At 39.3% G+C, this 19427-nt stretch overlaps 1 protein-coding gene across 2 annotated transcripts; it reads right to left on the bottom strand.

Annotated features, from left to right (window-relative positions):
- Positions 1-469: 469 nt before the first annotated feature.
- On the bottom strand, positions 470-18981 carry LOC119858617 (lipase member M-like). Of its 2 annotated transcripts, none has more exons than XM_038409638.1 (10): positions 15604-15658; positions 14748-14859; positions 11526-11643; positions 10575-10773; positions 8993-9102; positions 7143-7279; positions 6287-6433; positions 4552-4623; positions 3431-3496; positions 470-2487 (listed from the first exon to the last, which is right to left on the bottom strand). In XM_038409638.1, the coding sequence occupies exons 1-10, from the start codon at positions 15621-15623 to the stop codon at positions 2254-2256; spliced, it is 1215 nt and encodes a 404-aa protein (XP_038265566.1). In that variant the 5' UTR covers positions 15624-15658; the 3' UTR covers positions 470-2253. The 2 variants fall into 2 exon arrangements, with proteins under 2 accessions (XP_038265566.1, XP_038265568.1); XM_038409640.2 differs by lacking the exon at positions 15604-15658 and adding an exon at positions 18706-18981 and having other exon boundaries at positions 512-2487.
- Between the last annotated feature and the right edge of the window lie 446 nt (positions 18982-19427).

Genomic DNA, 19427 nt, shown 5'->3' with positions numbered 1-19427 from the left:
CCATTTTGAATAAGGGATCTCTCTGGTTACAGTGTATATGGTAACACCCTTTGTTTCATGTTCTCTATGTATATAAATCTCCCCACTGTATTTTCCACTGAATGCATCCGATGAAGTGAGCTGTAGCTCACAAAAGCTTATGCTCTAATAAATTTGTTAGTCTCTAAGGTGCCACAAGTACTCTCTTTCTTTTTGCAAATACAGACTAACGTGGCTGCTACTCTGAAACTTCACAAAAATACAGTGTCCCTGGATGGGCAGGTAATATGAACAAACAGAGGTAAAATGCTCAAAGAACCACAGTTACTGTGGAAAAGTAACTTATTTTTCACCTTTGATATGACCTTTATATATTCCCAGGTGCTGGCACCTGCAGTTCCCAACAGGAGCTACAGATGCCAATACCACTCAGGATCTGGCATTGAGGACATAAGAAATATAAGTTTTAAAAAGCAGAAAAGGAACTTTTGTAGAAGAATTGTTTTCCCTCTATTTTTATTTTTACAAGAAGAGCAATAGTGAGTATGAAAAAACTCTGCTGTTACATTTTTAAAAGACATTTCTTTGTAGTGAAAGAGTGTACTAACAACAAGAACTAAAATAATTATTGAGAATATTGTTTGTATTAGTACCCTGGATATTTAACATTTTTAATCATAGCAACCTACTTTTTCCACATACCAGTTTGGGTTATCTTGCTACCTATAGACATGGATTAAAAACAGCAAATTGATTCTGCCTCACATGGTATTCCTTCCAGCGTTCCTCAGAAAGCAGGTTTTCCTCCCGTGATATCTCCATTCATAAAATGTACAACATACTTTTATACTATGACTGTATATACTTCAAAATTCACCATTTCCTTGCCACATAAGTACTATAGAACCTCATCCAAAATCAATACCTCTTTTTCAACAGTTATAGAAAAATCCTAAGAAAATGCAAACAATTTCAGAGGCATATAATTTTAAACAGTGAAAATACCCAATGCCACTACTACTTCTCTGAAATATAGCTAGGAAAGGGCTTTTAATGTTTCTTTCACTAGCAAATTCAGGGACAGAATTTTCCAACACCTGTAAATTCAGTTTGATAATTAAGCAATACTTAGTTCAGTTCAAACAAATTCACTGGATTCCAAGAAGATTGCTAAAAGATGACTTTTCTGAAGACGATTGTTCTAATATTAGGGATATTGTGTGGATATGCAAGTGAAAGCATCTTACCCGGAATCAAATGCCACACATAATGGAACTAGTTGGGGAAAGAGCAATACCTCAGTTCATCCATGTAATACCCTTACTGAAATTAAGAACCTCTCACAATTGAAAGAACTAGATTGCATTAACTATATTCTCTGTGACAAAGTGGATGGAATCCAAATTGACCAATATCAGAAGACTGATTTCAGTGTAAAGGAGAAATAGGGTTATGTGAAGCTGATAGACAGAGCTTTGTGACCTGGCAAAATGGTGGGAGGTGTGGGAGCAATTTTTGGAAGTGAAAATATAATTTACATGAGAAAGAAATATAACTTTATGCTCTAAATTGTACACAAGTGTTTTAGATTCAGACATTGATTTCCCCCCCCCATACATCTCTTCCGAGTGTGATTCTATCTTTTTTTACAAGCCTTTCAATTCAAGGATATCCTTTGATGTGTGTATTTTTCCTGTCATGTTTTTGCTGTCTTATCGTTATTGTATATATTCATGTGCATCTATACAAAATAAACGGTCAAAGTAAAACTAACATAGACTGTCTTAACTATATATGAAAGGCTGCATTATTGATTACCAAATTAAAAACATTTATTTTTAATATGCAACATGGGAAAGTTCTCTCGTATTTTAACTGGACCAGAGAAATGTTCTCATTAGTTTAACATCTAATGATGGATTGTGCTGTGCTATTTAAGGCATGCATACATATTCTGGCTCACAGCTGTAATGTGCACTATAGAATTTTAGTTTTGGTTTCAGAACCGTTTCCTTTGAGAAATATAATTCAGTTTTCTGAGTAACAGAATCCTGGTTGCTGAATTTCACCAGGAAGATGGGGAAAAATTGGTACCACGACCAAAAGAAAAAAAAAGTACATATTAAATCCTTTCACAGTAACCCCCCATTCCGTTTACAAGCACCATGACTGACTCAAAAAATAGCAACTAGAAAAGCAGCCTATTGCCACACGTACAGAAAGTAGATTTCAATAAATCTAAACTAACTAATTCTCAAACAATGCTGTGTGGTTTTATGGATACTTTCTCATCAATGCAATAATTTCATTGTACACACGCTTGGCTGCATCAAGACCCCAGGTGAAATCCCAGTGGTTCCAGTCAGAAATATTCTTGTGGTAAACTAGGTTAGTAATTTGAGGGAGTAACATGTCAATATCCTTTGGGTCTACCATCCAGTCCTCTCCACCGGACCATACTGCAGTTGGCACAGTCATATCTTCTATCTTATAGAAGGGAGGGACAGACTGAAAGACAAAAATGTAAGTCTCAGATGCTGTCTTAATTTTTAAACAAAAATCATTGATTAACCATTTGACTGCTGTGCAAAATTGCCAGATTCATCCGAGATGATCAGTGTTTTGGGACAGCAGCTCTCAAACCATGGTCAATAGTCTACACAGCATCTGCTGTTGCTCCATAAAGAGCTGCCTTCTACATGTGTCCCAATTCATCTTTGTAACATAGCGTCTGGGTGCCCATTAGGGTCGCTGGAAATCAGCGGGATAAGCCTGCCTAGTTTCCTCACTAGGAATCAGTGCTACATGGGAGGAGGAGGAGGAAAAGGAACTGTTCTCACAGACTTGCTGCTGGAAAGAAGTTGCCAGTGGAAGAAGAGCCAAGAGCCATCCAGCTGGAGACAAACATCCAGCAGAGAAGGGAAACAGGCAGTATGCATTGGAGATCAGAGGAGAAGGGAAACACATGGCAAGGAGAACGTGCAAGAAGGGAACTGGAACATATACAAGGGAATGGGGAAGAAAAGAAGCTGGAGGCTGTGCAGGGAGAGAGGAAGACCCAGAAGTGGGGGAGCATGGTGCAGGAGGAGACAAGGGCCAAGTAACAATGACCTTTTGCATGGAAGGTGAGGACAAAGCAGCAGTGAACACAGGGCAGGAAAGTGAAGGAGAAGTCGACCAGATGAGCAGGTGAAGCCTGGGGAAAGAGAGGAAATGAACAAATGATGGAGGAGATGAAATGAGGAGCAAAAGGAGACAATATAATTAAGTTTTTCAAATGGATGAAACCCATATTAAATACACCCCAAAAGTCCATAAACTAATGCTAGTTTTCCTGTAGTCAAATGCTGTAACAGATTGGGGATGTGTTGTGACCGAGTGTGGGAAGGCAGGGGATCGTTCTTATTTTTAAAAGATCACTTATGATTTTTATTGAAAACTTTCTCTCTACCTGGTTGTACTTAGCCTTGTTCTCACTGCCATAGTCAAAATATTTGAATTCTCCCGATTTAACTGCCTAGCAAAAAGAAAAGAAAGTGTAAAATTAGACAACAAATTATCCACATGCCTTTGCATATCAGTGTGCTGTTCTGCCTTAAACTATCATGAATCAATGATATTACAGTATACAGGACTTTAGACATTTTGGATGAAATTTTGGCAAAACACTCATTGACTTCAATAGGATCAGAATTTAACCCTTTGCATCTACAACAGCACATTTTGAGCATAAAAAAAATAAAATCACTTCTCACTTTTCATTGCCGACGAATAATTTTTAATCTGTATCTGCTAACAAACAAGTTTTTCCTTTTTGTTAACTTCATCATTAATGTTGTGCACAAGGGGTGCTTTTTGAGAACTTTGTATCAACAGATTTTGGTATTACATAGTCCATGATTTTTTCATTCTCTCTCTTTCTTGACACAATAGTCTTAAAATATACAAACAATTAAGAGAATCATAATTTTCCTTTTCAGAATTGCTTTCTATACTGGTGTTAGTCACTGAGACAAGCAGCAACCCCTATAGTTAAAATCACCTGGCACTTGTCATTATAAGACCCTGTTTTCAGTTTGCCAAACTTTAGTTTAGGCTGAAGTTTTTCAGGCTGGGCATCTATTTCAGGCTAAATTCTTTTGGCAAATTTCAGTAAAACCAGTTAGCGTTTATTAGAAAATGTCTAGGTTTCCTGAACCATGTCCATCCTGTGCACTGAATGAGGCAGGGCCCTGTGGAAAAAAATAGCTTGTGATCATGTAATTAAAGACTGTATCATAATACCTATGTACAAGTGGGCTTAATTAAAGTTGCCTGAGCAAACTTGATTCTGGAATTTCCTAACTTTTGAGTGTGACTTTACACTCTTAATATTCATAGCTTTCCTACATGCCCATCCTTTCACACTAAAAACTCTCGGTAACCAACATCATAAAAGATGGAACTCAAAGGATTGTCACTATATTAAAATCTCATTGATAAATAAATACCTGTCTGTTCTGAATAAATCAGGTTTTAACTATGATCAGAAAGCATAAATCACAGAATATTGAAAGATTTCAGAAGCTTTACCTGGGCCCAATGCAGTATATTTTTAACAGATGTTTCATCTGGAAAGTGGCCTGTGTACACATCCATTCGACTCTGCAAGAAAACATTTTTAGGATATCATGTGTTTTCTAAATGAAATGGGAGAAAGGCAGAATTCTACATAAACAAAACACCTTCAGTTCAGTAACTACAGCATTACAAATCATCCAAACTGGAACAAGTTGGATAGCCAGAAAAACTGCAATATTTTCAGAAATATAATTCCTCTCATATCTGTTAATTTTTAAATCAATTACTTAATGACAGTTCTGCCAAAAATAGTAAGAAAACATAAAATATTAAGCTCTCCTTGAACCTATTGTAAGATTTGGTTTAATTCTGTCTGATTTATGGTTCTGAGTGCTAGATAAAAACAGGCTTGCAATATTTGCCTGAACTACCTCATGCTTTTACCATGTGTAGATCTTGGGGGATTCTATTGACCCATTGAGCTAGGTGGATTGTCAGACCATCTGACTATAAAGGAAGTGGGAGTTGCTTTCTGTAAACAGAGGAGTCAGGGTGTTGCTTAAGCAGCCTCATGTAGGAACAGACAAGTTTGAGTAGAAAGCTGGGCTGAACTTTGTTTCCTGTCCTTAATTTCTGTGCTAAGAGCCAATCCTAACCCGCCCCTGGAAGGGTGCAAGTCTTTGACTCTATGTATTGCATGGGACTTTGTTTCAGAGCAGGTTGAGCAAGATACCAGCTCACACGAGGCATAATTTCCATTTCATTTTTTTATTCAGAGAACTCCAGATTGCCATGTAAATGACACCTCTGGCAAATGGATTACCATTGGACTCTCAACATTTCTCCCAGAGAAAAAATTAAATATTCCTGACAACATAGGTTTGCAAAGTGTGACTGTGTGACAGTGAGTACCTTGCAGCGCAGCCAGCAGACTTTACTTTTATCTTTGGCTGACTGGTGCCTGTTAAGCCTACAGAAAATTTAATATTATTGCTAAATATTACTTGGCAACTGTTAGTTGCCTGTTAGTTATGGAACTGCAGATTTTCCTTATCGGGCTGCATTCTAGTGTAGGGGAGGTTAGATTGAGGAATGGAATTCGCACACACCACCTCCTCAAATGGACAGATAGTCATTAGGACTTTAGCATAACCCATCTATGGCCACTACACTGTGCTACAATATGTTCTCCTGAGTAATGTTTTGGGGGCAGTGGCTCCAACAGCTTGTCTCCTGCCCACCTGCCCCACTGGAAACCAATGCAGATGGCCTACCCATAGCACTGAAAAGCTAGCATTGTGTGACACTCTACAGCCTGCAGTCCCAGGCCCTGTCTTGCATAACAGCAGTGTCACAGAAGCCCCAGGGTGGGTGGGTGCAGGTGCATGCTATGGCCAGAGCAGTTATGTAAACTCCAAATTTGACTGTGATATTTTCATGCCATATTAAACATTTACGCTGCTTTCTTAAGAAAGACAGGTAACACATTAGCCAAACCACTAAGCCAATTGTAGGCTACAGAAATTCCCAGTTAAACTGCTTATCACCACCTGCATTATTGAGGCATTTGCTTTCTCCATTCTCATCATGTTAGAAAGTCCCTAGCAAAACTCTACAACAATTAAAGGACCCTGCTTTACTCATTCCAAATTAAATAATTGCACATTTGGCACAAATGCTGAACTGAAAAAGTTAGCTTGATTTTAATCATCACTAAAATATGGTTGATATAGATATACACACATACCATATTTAGGTTTTTCTCATTGAATCCACCCGCAAAGAAAAATACATTGGCACAAAGTCTATTAGGTAATTCATAGCAGCACATTTTGGCAGCAAGCTCCCTCATAGTCTTACCCCACCAGCGGAAGTCTTTTTTGCCAAGAATATCCTGTGAAAAAGAAAGGGCATTATTTACAGTGAACCTTCAAAGTGTATTTTGTATAGTTCCCTTATCACAGTCCAGGCCTGATCCAGATCATACCTTTAACTGGCTTCCCTGAGGTTCTCATGTAGCTACTAGGACCACAACTGTGCCTCCATCAACTGTGTATTCCACAAACATCACAGTTAATACTTGCATACCTCATGGAATTTTCATTCATTCAAGGCAAGAAGGCAGAAGTGTATTTCCCACCCTCTACCCGACTTGTACAGATACCTCAAAGTCATAAGCATCTGAATGGTATCAATACAGTAAGCTGAATGTGAAGTTGGAAAATTCACATTCGGATACCTTCTCCCCCCATTTTTTTCAAAATAAATTTAAAAAAAATACTTGAATACAGCATTAAAATGGCTAATTTAAACATACTGAAGACACGAATTCAGCAGATAAGACTCTGAACAGGGATGTTAATTCCGACACCTTGCACATACTGAGAGTGTTATGAAGGCATATGTTTAACAAACCAACCAACCACAAACACTACTGAACATACACACGCTGTGACTGAATTAATAGTCCAGTGACAATCTAAACTGTTTAAGGCATATTTCCTTTTGTATTATCTGATTGAGTGGGACTCCTATTCAGGCACAATGCCTCTTTTTAAAGACCAGTACCCAGTAGCATAATAAAATACAGAGAAATCTCATACCTGTAATGCTCCTTCAGGCATTAACAACATTTTTACAACAGGGCTTTTGGTGTGTCCAATGGTGGCAGCAGGAGCCAAGGCAAAAAACATTTTGACTTTCTGTGCCAGCTGTGGCATGGAGGAAAATGCTACGAACGCTGAGAAAGTGAGAGAATAATTACAGAAATCTTACAAAAAATAACTGAATATTTCAGGCATTTGTATGAAAACTCCACCAGAGGGTTCATCAGGACCCAGCATGTAGTATTTGGTTTAGAAGAAATCAGTTCTAATACAGAATGAGGGAATTTGCATGCAGTTTGGGATGGCCCTTAACTATGACTCAGGACAGGTGATGTCATAAAATAGTTTAGCCAGGGACTGACATAAGAGCGCTGTGACTGTGCTGAATGATGCAATTTAGCCCAGAAAAAGAACAGGCAGAAATGGGAACTGTACCAAAGTCATTATCATTTCAGAAGAGTTAGCAGGGATATTTGTTCATGACCTATCTGTTTAACTTTTATATCACTTTCACAGCAGAGATATTAAAAGGAGATTATTTCTTTATTTCTGTGGTCAAATACAGTCCTGATATGAACCTCTTTAATGCCTATTGCCAAGAAACAGCTCTCTCAATTATCGGTTATTGAGACTAAAAGGATAGTCTTTTGTCCCTATTGCTAACAGAGAATATGATAACTTGTGTGACAAAGCTCTGCCCTTGTTTCCGTGGGACTCGCACTTCCTGGTGGATTTCGCTAGCCTCAGAGGCTCACTGTGACCCTCCACGTAACCCTTCTCTCTCTAGAGACAAGGGTCACAGTCTACTGAGCCATTTTCATCATAAGCCAGCGAGGGAGGTGAGGAGAAGCTACTCTCCCTTGCACAGTCTCTGTTGTGTCCCAGTCTCAGTGATTCATTTGGGGGGAGACAGGGCGGGGGGGAGCCTGGGCCTGCCCTCTACTCCAGGCTCCAGCCCAGGGACCCTAATAGTATTAGCTGTGGTAGCTGACCTTTTGGAAACAGGACGTGTACAATTCCCTGGGCCACTTCCCCACAGCAGCCTTCCCACCCGCCTTCCTCAATATGTACTTCACCCTTACCTCAGGGCCTCCTTCCTTGTGCCTGATACGGTTTGTACTGCTCAGGATCTCCCATTGCATGGCTTCCTCCTACAACTCCTGACATGCTCCACCTGACTAACTGGGAGGCTTTTAACTAGTTTCAGCCAGCCCCTGATTGGCTTCAGGTGTCCCAATCAACCTAGCTGCCTTCTGGAAAGATCTTAATTGGCCCCAGGTGTCTTAATTGATCTGAAGCAGCTGCCATTTGCTTATCCTGGTAACAGGGATTTGTTTAGCCTGTGGCTAATATATCTGTCTCCCACTACTTTACTAGAAGGGAGCATCATGCATTTCACTTGAAAACAAAAGCCATGAATTTGGTGCAGAGTCCCTTGGTTAATTTTAGGGGGTATCCTGGTCCTTTCAGCAATGAAAAATATTTCAGGCTGCAGTACAGTCAAGTATTCCATTTGTGACAGCAAGATGAAGTTTAGCAAGAGAGGAACCTTTGGTGGCCACCAAAACCTTTCTGGTTGTTCTAGGAATCTGTTGGCCATCTCTGATTACATCACAGGCTCCATGGCTTCAGTGGGATGTTTACCTGAATCAGGTCTGACTGAAAACTGAGAAAGGAATCCTGCACTTAGCCCTATATAAAGTACTTGCACAATGTTACACAAAAATGGGAATCGTCTCTGCAATTTTCTGCTTATAAACATATGAAAAAGAGTTAATAGCCCAGAGAAAGCCTCTCTTAAGAGAGAGAAAAGTACAATGCAAATGCATCAAATTCTGCTAGCATACCCATAGTGCCGCCCTGGGAGTAGCCAACATAATACAGTTGCTTCTGTCCAGTTTCCTGCAGAATAAAGTTTATCATAGCTTGAAGGTCATATTGGCCCATTTCATGAAAACTGCAATATAAAAATATGAAGTTAACCACATAATGAAGTTACAGGACCAGATTCTCAAGTAAGTTATGGCTCCTATGCACCACTAAGGTTGGAATTGGGGGGTAAGTTTCCAGGAGAAAATTCCCATCCTGTAGGGAAGCTCTCTGCTGAGTGCAACTGCGTGGGACCTGGGGCTGTGCCTCTGGCTACTACTCCATCCTTCCCTCAACCCCCTCGCTGGTAAAGGGTCTATTAAAGACACTATATGAGTACTGCAGCCTTGAGCTACTCAGCAGCATCTGAAAATTAGCACGGCTTGCTCTCAGAATCAGAGAGCTGTAACCAGCTTTGCAGTGAGCGGTGCTCCGGCTAAGGAGAGAATCTGGCCAGCAAATCCTGCCCACATACATTTGAATGCAACACTGGTGAACCATGGGTCTGTCAGATAACAGCTCAGACTATTCAGGGATCCAGCCTAGCCTAGGTTTGCCAGCCTAGAGTTTGAGTCTTTGTCTCTCTACATAATACAGATGCCTTATTTATTTTTCAATATTGAGTGTGTTTACAAGCCTAGGAAAGATAAGACTGCTCTGTTGGCCAAGCCATTATGTTTGAATTAATGTTAGCCCAATGCTCTTTTAATTCTGCTTCTGTGCTAAAGGAAAATGGTAATGTCCTTTAAAAGGCATTCTAATCACTAGACCCAGTTCCAGTAAATAACTAACAAGCAGCTTGTTAGGAAATGGCTCAGCTATAGTTAAACAATGCCCAAAGGGGAGGCAGCAGCCGGGTGGAAAGCTTGATAACATTGCCTAAAACCTGTATTCCATGCATTTTATGCCTGAGCTTTCTCATGTGAAAGGGAACGTGCAGTTGCCCCTTTAGCATGGTGCTGCCTGCTCCCCATAGTTCACCTTGCCTACTCTGGACTGGTGCAAATGGAAGAGGACAGGGCCTGTTCCATGCTCCTCCTTATGCTCTTTGGGACAAACTATCCCCTTGGTGCAAGGTGAGAGCAATCCCTGTTCTGCTTTGTGCTCAGGGACTCACTGCAATCCTATCCAGTGGCCAAGGGCAAAGATTCCTTGTGATATTTAATGAACTAAACATTAACAGCACATTATATTTCTGTACCTGACTAGTGGCCCTGACAATGAAATGTTTCAATGCAAAGGTTTCTACCACACAGAGGGTTCTGTTTAACTCTGTGCTACATCTTTCAGTCCTAGTGCTACTGAAATCAGTGGCATTAATGATGTGAGTAAGGGGTGCAGGAGGAGGTTCTCTGCTGATTTAAACTGTTGGCCTCCCAATGCCTTGGCAATGGAGCTAAAATTATAGATCTAAATCCTGTATGAGCACCATTGCTGTGCACAAACCACACAAATTGATTTTCACATGAATTAAGAGAAACATGGATCACCGCACGTACAGAATTGCCAACAAGCAAAACAGTTTGCTGCTTTCACTAGTTTCTCTCCAGTTCATCCTACCTGAAATCCCAAAATTCCTCTTGGGCAATTGAAAATTTCTGGTGTTTTTGAGACCAGGTTGTGCCTCTGCTATTTCCTATCCAAACATCATAACCAGCATCTGCTAGCATGAAGCCCAGGCTGTTACTGGCCAAATTTTCGACCCAGTTGCTGCCTTGACCAAACAATCCATGCTGGAGAAGCACAGCTGGCTTTGGACCTAAATAAATGGAATACAGGTTTGGTAAAGTAACATGGCAAAATGACGTATTATATTTCACTCATCCCAAACACATGCTGATAAAACCTTTATATCAGAGCACACGCACAAGTATGATACCCCATGGCAAATAATTAGCTATAATTAAAAGCAATGGTAAAGAGGGATTTAGAATGGAAACGTTTAGGGAATTTTAGCTATGGCTGTCATTATTATTCCATACATATACATGTATAATTAACTGTAATGCTGCTAAAATCTGTAGTTAAGATTTCCTAAGCATTTCCATACTAAATCCCTGTTTTTAGTTTCTCATAACTAAGGTTGGTTGCTTGACATAACCAAACAAACAGAACAAAAGTCATGAATTTATAGGGAAAAAAAATATCACTGTGAACTCAGCCAACAGACATCCAGTCTCTCCTGTTCTCAAACTTGTGTCATTGCTAATGTCAAAAACCATGACCTAATCATTCTCAATTTTCCGCACCCTGTTTTGTTCAGAAAAAAATCATGATCATATAGAAATTAGTAAAGATTTGATTGATTGATTGGTTTTCAGTCTGATATTTAGAATCAGGATTTTGGCACAGATATTAAACATGCCTCCAATATATAATGTATTTTTTTTTTTTTTTTTTTTTTACTTGGATTGGTGGTTTGGTTGGATGTTTTTTTTTTTTTGTTTTTGTTTTTTTATTTTGGATGAGTGTTATTTGGGGTTTTTTGCATCAAGCAACATGGAGCCATACCTTTGTCTGTAGGTTTTTCTCTGCCATAAGGAATTCTGTTTATTCTCAAATAATAGCCATCCTCAGTCAGAACTTCATACTCCTCACTGGGATATCCTTCAGAGCAGATCAACTGACTCTGGGGGAATTAAAATAAATGTCTAAGATTGTTTACAGGTATCAGATTTTTAATTATCTATTGCAGGGAAGAGGGCATTTCCCACGAGGAAGTGTTAGCGTGAGTGTTTGTTTAAATTTTGAGTTCCTGCACTTCATTGGTTTCAACTGGGATATGGAACAAAGCCTAAAATAGTGAGAGAATTGTGTTCCTAACCTGGCCCAAACCAGGAAGTATTGAAAATATTCCAAGAGAGCTTGTTCTCCTGAGATTTCCAGCCCAATTATCTGAACAAGGAGGTGCTAAGAAGGCTGGATTAGTCATGGAAAAGCTTAGAAAATTTCTCCACAAAGAATGTAAACATTTCCATGTTCTTCCTTCACACATCCAAATGCAATGGCATTAGCTGGAAGGGAATAAATATTCAGTAATCTATTATTTGAAAATAGTTTTAATTGGAATAACAAGGAGTCCTGTGGCACTTTAGAGACTAACACATTTATTTGGGCATAAAAAGTGTCAATTATTAAACAAGAAAAACATAATAAAAACTAACTTTAGATCTGTGATGATTTGAGGAATTTGTCTATGTACAACTTAAGAATTCTGGTTGATTTTATGTATCATTGAATGTGAACCATTCACTATCAGCTGTCAGGGTTGTCACCTATCTCTCTGATCAGGAACAATGGTAGGCCACTCAACTTTGATGATCCTCCATTCAAATGGAGCACCTTTAGCAAACAGGTTTCAGAGTAGCAGCCCTGTTAGTCTGTATTCGCAAAAAGAAAAGGAGTAATTGTGGCACCTTAGAGACTAACAAATTTATTAGAGCATAAGCTTTCGTGAGCTACAGCTCACTTCATCGGATGCATTTGGTGGAAACCAAATGCATCCGATGAAGTGAGCTGTAGCTCACAAAAGCTTATGCTCTAATAAATTTGTTAGTCTCTAAGGTGCCACAATTACTCCTTTTCTTTTAGCAAACAGATGATTGCTGCCCAGGGCAAACCAGTTTTTCAAAGTCTGAACTCCAGGGATGAGGTAACTATACAATAGATCTGGTGGGACATTGATCACCTGATGAGCCTGATCCCTGATAAAGAGGAAATCAAAGAATGACACAAAGGGCATTTGGTCAGGAAAAAAGAAAAGAGGGACATGCTGTCATAGTAGAACGGTTCTATTTAACTGCAGGACTGGCTGAGGAATAAGGAAACTGTGCGCAGAGGAAAGACTCCATAATTTGGAGGAAAAGCCATGTGCAGGAGATGGTATCCTGGACTCCTTAGTGTACTCTGCCCTAAGCTCAAAGAATGCTCAAGAGTGCTGAGGAAATTGAGGCAGGAAAATGTGTACAGGATTCTTATAGTTTTGTCTAGTTCTGTATATTTCTTGTGCTAGCTAAAGTAAAGAGTAATTGGTTTTTGGAATCTTTTGAGAAATCAGTGCATCTGTTTACAGTTAAACTGTAAACACAGAGTTCCCACAAACTTGGAACTCAGGGATAGGATGATCTTAAATTATGGGGGAATCTGGGTATTAGCACTGGTGACGGGGTAACAAACAAGGAGCCTATGCCCAGGAAGCGTGCCAGAGAGGCCAAGAAAAGAGACAGTGTTACAGACTACTCGGACTAGGGGACACTTTAAGCACATGGGCCCAGTGTGTGAGGCCCAAACACAACAGCCTAGTGAGTGTCCAGGTGGGAGAGCTTGCCAGGACTGCAACATGAACCCAAACAGAAAGGTAATTAAGCACATGGAGGGGAAGATAGATCTGGATCCCAGAACCTGAGTATTTAATCATATAAACACTTCATCCTCGTATGTGAGGAGTAGGTTTGTGCAGAGCATTCTGGAAAAATGCCAGTTTTAGGAACTCGTAAGAACCAGATGATTATAAGCAATGGTGTCTGCTGACAGCTCAACTGAACATAGGTAGCAAAATTGACATGCTAAATCTTTCTGAGCCAATTTACATCTGCAGATAATGATTGCAATATACCTGAGCCAAAACAAGGTAGACGAACTCCATCTTGCCTAACCTGAAGGGCCAGCACTGCAGGAAAACACAAGAGGTGCCGGAATCCTGCATGCTCGTGTAATTCTCTGACAGCGATTGTACTTGCCTTCTGACAGCTCTAGCTATTAAAATCCACTCCACTGAGGAGTTTCAATTAAACCAAACTTTAGACTCTCTTAGATTTACTTTGTCCTATAATAATTATATATCTTGACATCTCAGAAAATGGTTGGCTTGGCAATATAAAGAACTTTGTTATGAATCCTCTTATAAAAGTAAGGGTATAAATATAAGCATTTACAATACCACAGAAAAACACCAAACACCAAGCACCCTTTCTCTGCTCATTTCACTCCCTCCTTGAAACCCACTCCCTTTGCAAAGTCTCCATCTATTCAGTTCCACATTTTCTTACAATTTATCTCTTGTAAAGATCCATCTTATGCTTCATACTTTAAATCATAATAATCTATTTAATAATCCCTTAACAGACATACATCAAGCAATCACTTCCCGAAGGGTTGTCCCAAAAAAAAAAAAAAAAAAAAAAAAAAAAAAAAAGGTGTTTGAGCATAACTATTATTATTGCTGGCTCAGATCCTGTCTCAAAATAGGGAGCCATGACATATGAGAAGAGAAGAGAGGTGTGAATAATTTTCTGCCCGGGAACAAGGAAATGCATGGAACTGAATTATAAGAGATCATTCCAATTTATAGCAGACTTACTCATATGCACACTTCATACTTCCCCTGATCTATCCTTCAATACAGATAAATTGGAAGGCCCTTTTGGAAAAACAGACTGAAGGTATAGTAAGGAAGGTATATAGTATAGTGGGGGAAGGGAAAGAGTTAAAGAGAAAACTTGTTAATGAAACATTATCAATATTAAATATGGACCTAAACTTGGATCCAAAGTTTTCAATTAGGTCACTTGGGGGATGTCTTTAATGAGCCTTTCTAAATCCCAAAACAAGACACTCCCAAATGTTGTGGTTGAAAATTTGAAATGCAGCCCTCAACCTGAATCTGAATTTTCAGGCCTGTGTCTAATTATTATGCTCCATTATAGTTAACATTTTCACAAATACTTGACTTACAATATTCATAAACGTTTCAGGATTCATGTTTCTTTTCTTCTTGATGAGTTCTTCTGAGCTTGTAACGACTTGTATTAGATAGATTAATGCAATAAACCACCACATCTTGTTTCTGTGAAAAAAAGTGTGTCTATTAATAACATTTCTACCAACATACATCTTGGCTTTGTAACATTTATTCCAACTCTCTCGTGTATATAAAAAGAGCGTGAAATTCATGTTGGAAAATGTGTGTGTGTGGGGGGGGGGAAGCACTATTTTACCTGCCAATCCTTACAAGCACGGTAATATTGAATTCAATTGGGGGGAAGACCCTACTTCGGTCTCTGTCATGATTAATTTGAATTTATGGCCATATCCAACGCTTATCGAAACACTCCCTTTGCCTGCAATAGAAGAGGGATCAGATCCTACGTGAAACACTGCGTGGCAGAGCTCCGACCTTGTCCCCATGGGCCCCACAGTTCCAGGTGGTTTATGCTAACTTCAGAGGCTCACTACAACCCTCCACATAGCCCTTTTCTCTCTAGGGCCCGGGATACAGTCTACTAAGCCATTTTCATCATAAGCCAGCAATGGAGGTTGGTGAGAGAATTCCCGCAGTCTCTGTTGCTCCTACAGCCTCATGCCAAAACAGTTTAGCCTCCTGTCCTGACAGGGGCCTGTTTTCCCCTCCCAGGAGGTGTTTCTGTAGTGGTGGGTTAGGGGGAACCCGGGCCCGCCCTCTACTCTGGGTTCCAGCTCAAGGACCCTAATGGTAGCAGCTGTTGGCAGCCAACCTTTTACTGCCAGAGTTGCTACATTTCCCTAGGCCACTTCCCCACAGTTCTCCTGCTTCTGCCTTCTTCACCCTTACCGATTACTTAGTGTCTTCATTAACCAGCCCTTCAGCCACACTTCCTCTTCTCTAACTCCTCTCTTGCCTGACTGGCGTGAACCCTTTTATATTATCAGAGGCGCCTTAATTAGAGTCATGTGGTCACATTAGCTTACTGGTCTCACCTGACTCTTTGCAGGTTAATTGGAGTCAGGTGTTCTCATTAGCCTGGAGCAGTCCCTGCTTTGGTCAATCAGGGAACAGAAAACTGTCAATCCAGGGGCCAGTATATCTGCCTTCTGCTACTCTGCTGTACCCAACTGGCCTGGGTCTATCATAACTGTTATACCTTCAGCACTACAACGCAGTTAAATTGCTTTATACCAGGACAAGTGTTATGTAAGTTAGTGTCTTACGTTTTGTTAAGCACAGAAACACAATAAAAGTAAAAAGAAAAGGAGTACTTGTGGCACCTTAGAGACTAACAAATTTATTAGAGCATAAGCTTTAGACTAACACGGCTGCTACTCTGAAAACAATAAAAGTAAGGATTAAAAATATGTCAAGGAATGCATTCATGCCAGTCAGTTTACGGCCATATTTATATGTTTGTTATTTGATTATTACTTAATAATATATTGTGGATCAGGAGCCTATTGTACTGGACTTTGACCAAACACATAGGAAAACATGGTCCCTTCCACAAAGAGTTTATAATCTAACATACTACTATAAATCATTATTTCCAGGATTATAAATTTCTCAAACTAAATTTTTTTTTTAATAAATTTGTCAAGAATACATCAAAAAACCTCCATACTACTTGGCCCATATAGTAATCACATCTCCCAGTAAAAGACATATTTATAATATGACCAGAATGGCAAGTGTGCTTAAAAAGCATGACTTTAATATAGCCTGCAAGCACTCTCCCTGATCCTATGCAGTGATACCAATCCCTCGCTTTGTTGAGGTGTCAAAAGTACCCTAGAATTTTACAATAAATATGCTGTAAACAAACAGATTTGTGGCACGTCAACGCAAGTTGGGAGACTGAAAGTTAGGTTTGATTGAAAACAGCACAAAAAGAACCACTGTTGAATGCTATATTAAGAACTCAAAATACTCGCCATGCTCAGTTCAGATGAATATTCTTTTGGGCCACGCACTTTTTTAAAGTACTGTAAATAGTACATTTTACAATAACTTAAGTAATGTCTCAATCTATGAAAAGGAACAGATCTACCCTGAGGAAACTTTCTGTCTATTGTCCCTCATTCCAACAATCTTCTCCCACACAAAATACATAGACCAGAGGAGTTGCAATGTCAATTCTCCTCATTCTTTCTGAGGAAATGTTACAAGCTTTCACCATAACTCCATCTAAGGATTTGTCAAAAACCATGTACGAATGTGACACAAACCAAGTGACTGAGGTACAATTTATCAGTTATTTTGCCTCCAAAAGAGCATCTAAAACGTAAACCTGAGTTTAGGAAGGAAAAGATATTACCAACCAGAGTCCACTCACAGCATCAGATGGGATTTGGATGCTTGAATGATAGCAGTTCAGTCAACACCAGTGTTAAGAGAAGCAGGGAGTGACAGACATGCAGTACTTTATTATGTGATACAATTAAAGTAGGTGCATATCACTAAACACCACTGATGACTAAAACCATATTTATTGTGCAATTAAATGCCTTAATTCACCTCCACATGCAGGCATGTGATGTCATTTCATGTATTTCCGCTGTTGTTCGGTAAGACATGGATCCTCCACTCACTTATGCACAAGCTTAACTTTAGGCTACTATATGCATGTTAGCTGGATGCAAACTCATTTAAATTTAATCTTCTCTTATGTTCACACAAAGCAGCTGCTGATTTGTGCAAGTCGTGAAGGGTGTTAATCAGTGCCATATGTCTATATAAAATATATGAATTACTCTGTGTGTGTGCGCGCGTGTGTGCGTGCGTGTGTGGTAACCCGTAATTTTCTATCATCACCAGTCACTGATAAAATACATGTGTGCATAGTCTGAGTTACAAAGGATTTGGTTAGCTTCTTATCTAGTTCATTTGACTACTTCTTTGCCAAAGATCTGATGCGGGCTTTTGTAAATCTATTCCCACTGTTGTGTTGACAAAAATCCTAACACATATAAAATAAACCAAGAACAAATATTTGCACATCTAAACTAATATTTACTTTCCATGATCATGACTACAAGTGGATCATGCCAATGTCTGTATTAAACAAATTCAAAAAAGTGTCAAAGCTGAGCAGGGAAAATCGTATTCATGGAAGCATTATTTACAGAAAATGTTTCATGGTATGTGCCCAGTTCCAGTCATTAATGCCCCTAATTATTTTATGTCTAATATGGACTTTTTTCAAAAGAATTATTTATTCAATAAGTGAGGATATCAGCAATTGTCAAAGCAGTATGTGTATCTAGTAGAGTATGTTTTTGCCAAAAAATAAATGAGAGCAAAATTTAGCCCACAAACTCTTCATTACAGATATTTTCAGGTTTCAAAAAACAGAATTATACTTCTGCACATGTATAAGTGTGGTATTAGCATCAATAATAAAATGTTTTATCTCCATTTTACATTCTCCATTGAATGTGCATCAGAGCAAGCTATAGTCTTACAGAAAGACAGAGCCCCCATAGCAAAAGTGTAATCATTTAGTCCTACCCTCTGGGATCTCTCTGCTTGAAAGAAGTCAAGCCACTTGTGGGTGACTCCTACTCTCTTCAGACATCTCCAGAGACAAAAGGTCCACAATTTCTCACATAAGGGGGACAAAAATCACAAACTTTCCAAGCGATCAATCCAATATTTCTCTTTAGAGGATAAATAATTTATTCGTTCCTCCCTTATTGCTGAAAGGAGGAGCAAAATGAAAACTATCATAGAGGCTAATGACTCAACAAATATCATAGTGTTAATGGTTCCAAATATTAGCTGATCAGTCTAACAAAATCAAATTGGCCACCTGACTTTCATCCATCACTAGCAAAACATTAACCAACAGAACTAGTGCAATGTCCATATCATACTCAGGTCTGAACCCAGATTCATTATGGACACAGAAACATGAAGTATTCAGATATTATAGAATTGTCTCACCGCAATCTTCACAAAACTCATTCCCAGGAAGGGCCTTTATAAGAGCTACTGGATGTTGAAATCTTTGCAAAACAGGCCACTTATTGAGGTTCCTAAATATGGATGTAAGTACCTAAATTTTGGTTTGTAAATGTTGACAAATTATTTTTCTTGTCTCTGTTACTGTAAGCTACCTGCACAGCACTACTAACCACCCTTCTTAGCCACCACCTGTTAGAATTAAATATCATCTGACGTCTACGATAATGATCTACAGGTCTTCCTTGATCAGTTTAAATTGCCCTCTAAATGGCTCCAAAGCATTTTTTGGAGGGTCAGGTGTGCTTCCCTATGTTCTCATCAGCTTCTTTAGGCATCAACATTGATGTTGCTGTCATTGGGTCCTAATATCTGACTGACCAAAGCAGGGACTGCTCCAGGCTAATGAGAACACCTGACTCCAATTAACCTTCTTCTTAACCATCCTCAGAGGATTGGGAACACTTCAGGAGCATTTCTGAGAAATGGAAGTAGGAATGATATTTAATACCAATATTTAGAATAATAGACCCATAGGGTTAGAACAGACAACAATGGGTTATCTAGTCTAACTTCCTGCCAAGATGCAGGATTTGTTGTGTCTAGACCATCCAAGACCAGTGGCTATCCAGCTTCCTTTTGAAAACCTCCAGTGAAGGAGCTTCCATAACCTCCCTAGGCAGTCTGTTCCATTGTCCTACTGT

Source organism: Dermochelys coriacea, chromosome 7 (genome assembly GCF_009764565.3).
Source record: "Dermochelys coriacea isolate rDerCor1 chromosome 7, rDerCor1.pri.v4, whole genome shotgun sequence".
Classification (NCBI taxonomy): Eukaryota; Metazoa; Chordata; order Testudines; family Dermochelyidae; genus Dermochelys; species Dermochelys coriacea.
The sequence above is the reverse complement of the archived record's forward strand: the minus strand, read 5'-3'. Positions and strand labels throughout refer to the sequence as shown.

What these genes read in the sequence shown, in the direction of transcription:
- LOC119858617 (XM_038409638.1), bottom strand. Translation starts at nt 15,623, where the DNA reads ATGAAGACACTAAGTAATCG. An exon ending in AGAAAAACCTACAGACAAAG is followed by an intron (nt 10,774 to 11,525) that starts GTATGGCTCCAT and finishes CCATTTATTTAG; the next exon opens with GTCCAAAGCCAGCTGTGCTT. An exon ending in TGCCTGAAGGAGCATTACAG is followed by an intron (nt 6,434 to 7,142) that starts GTATGAGATTTC and finishes TCTTTTTCACAG; the next exon opens with GATATTCTTGGCAAAAAAGA.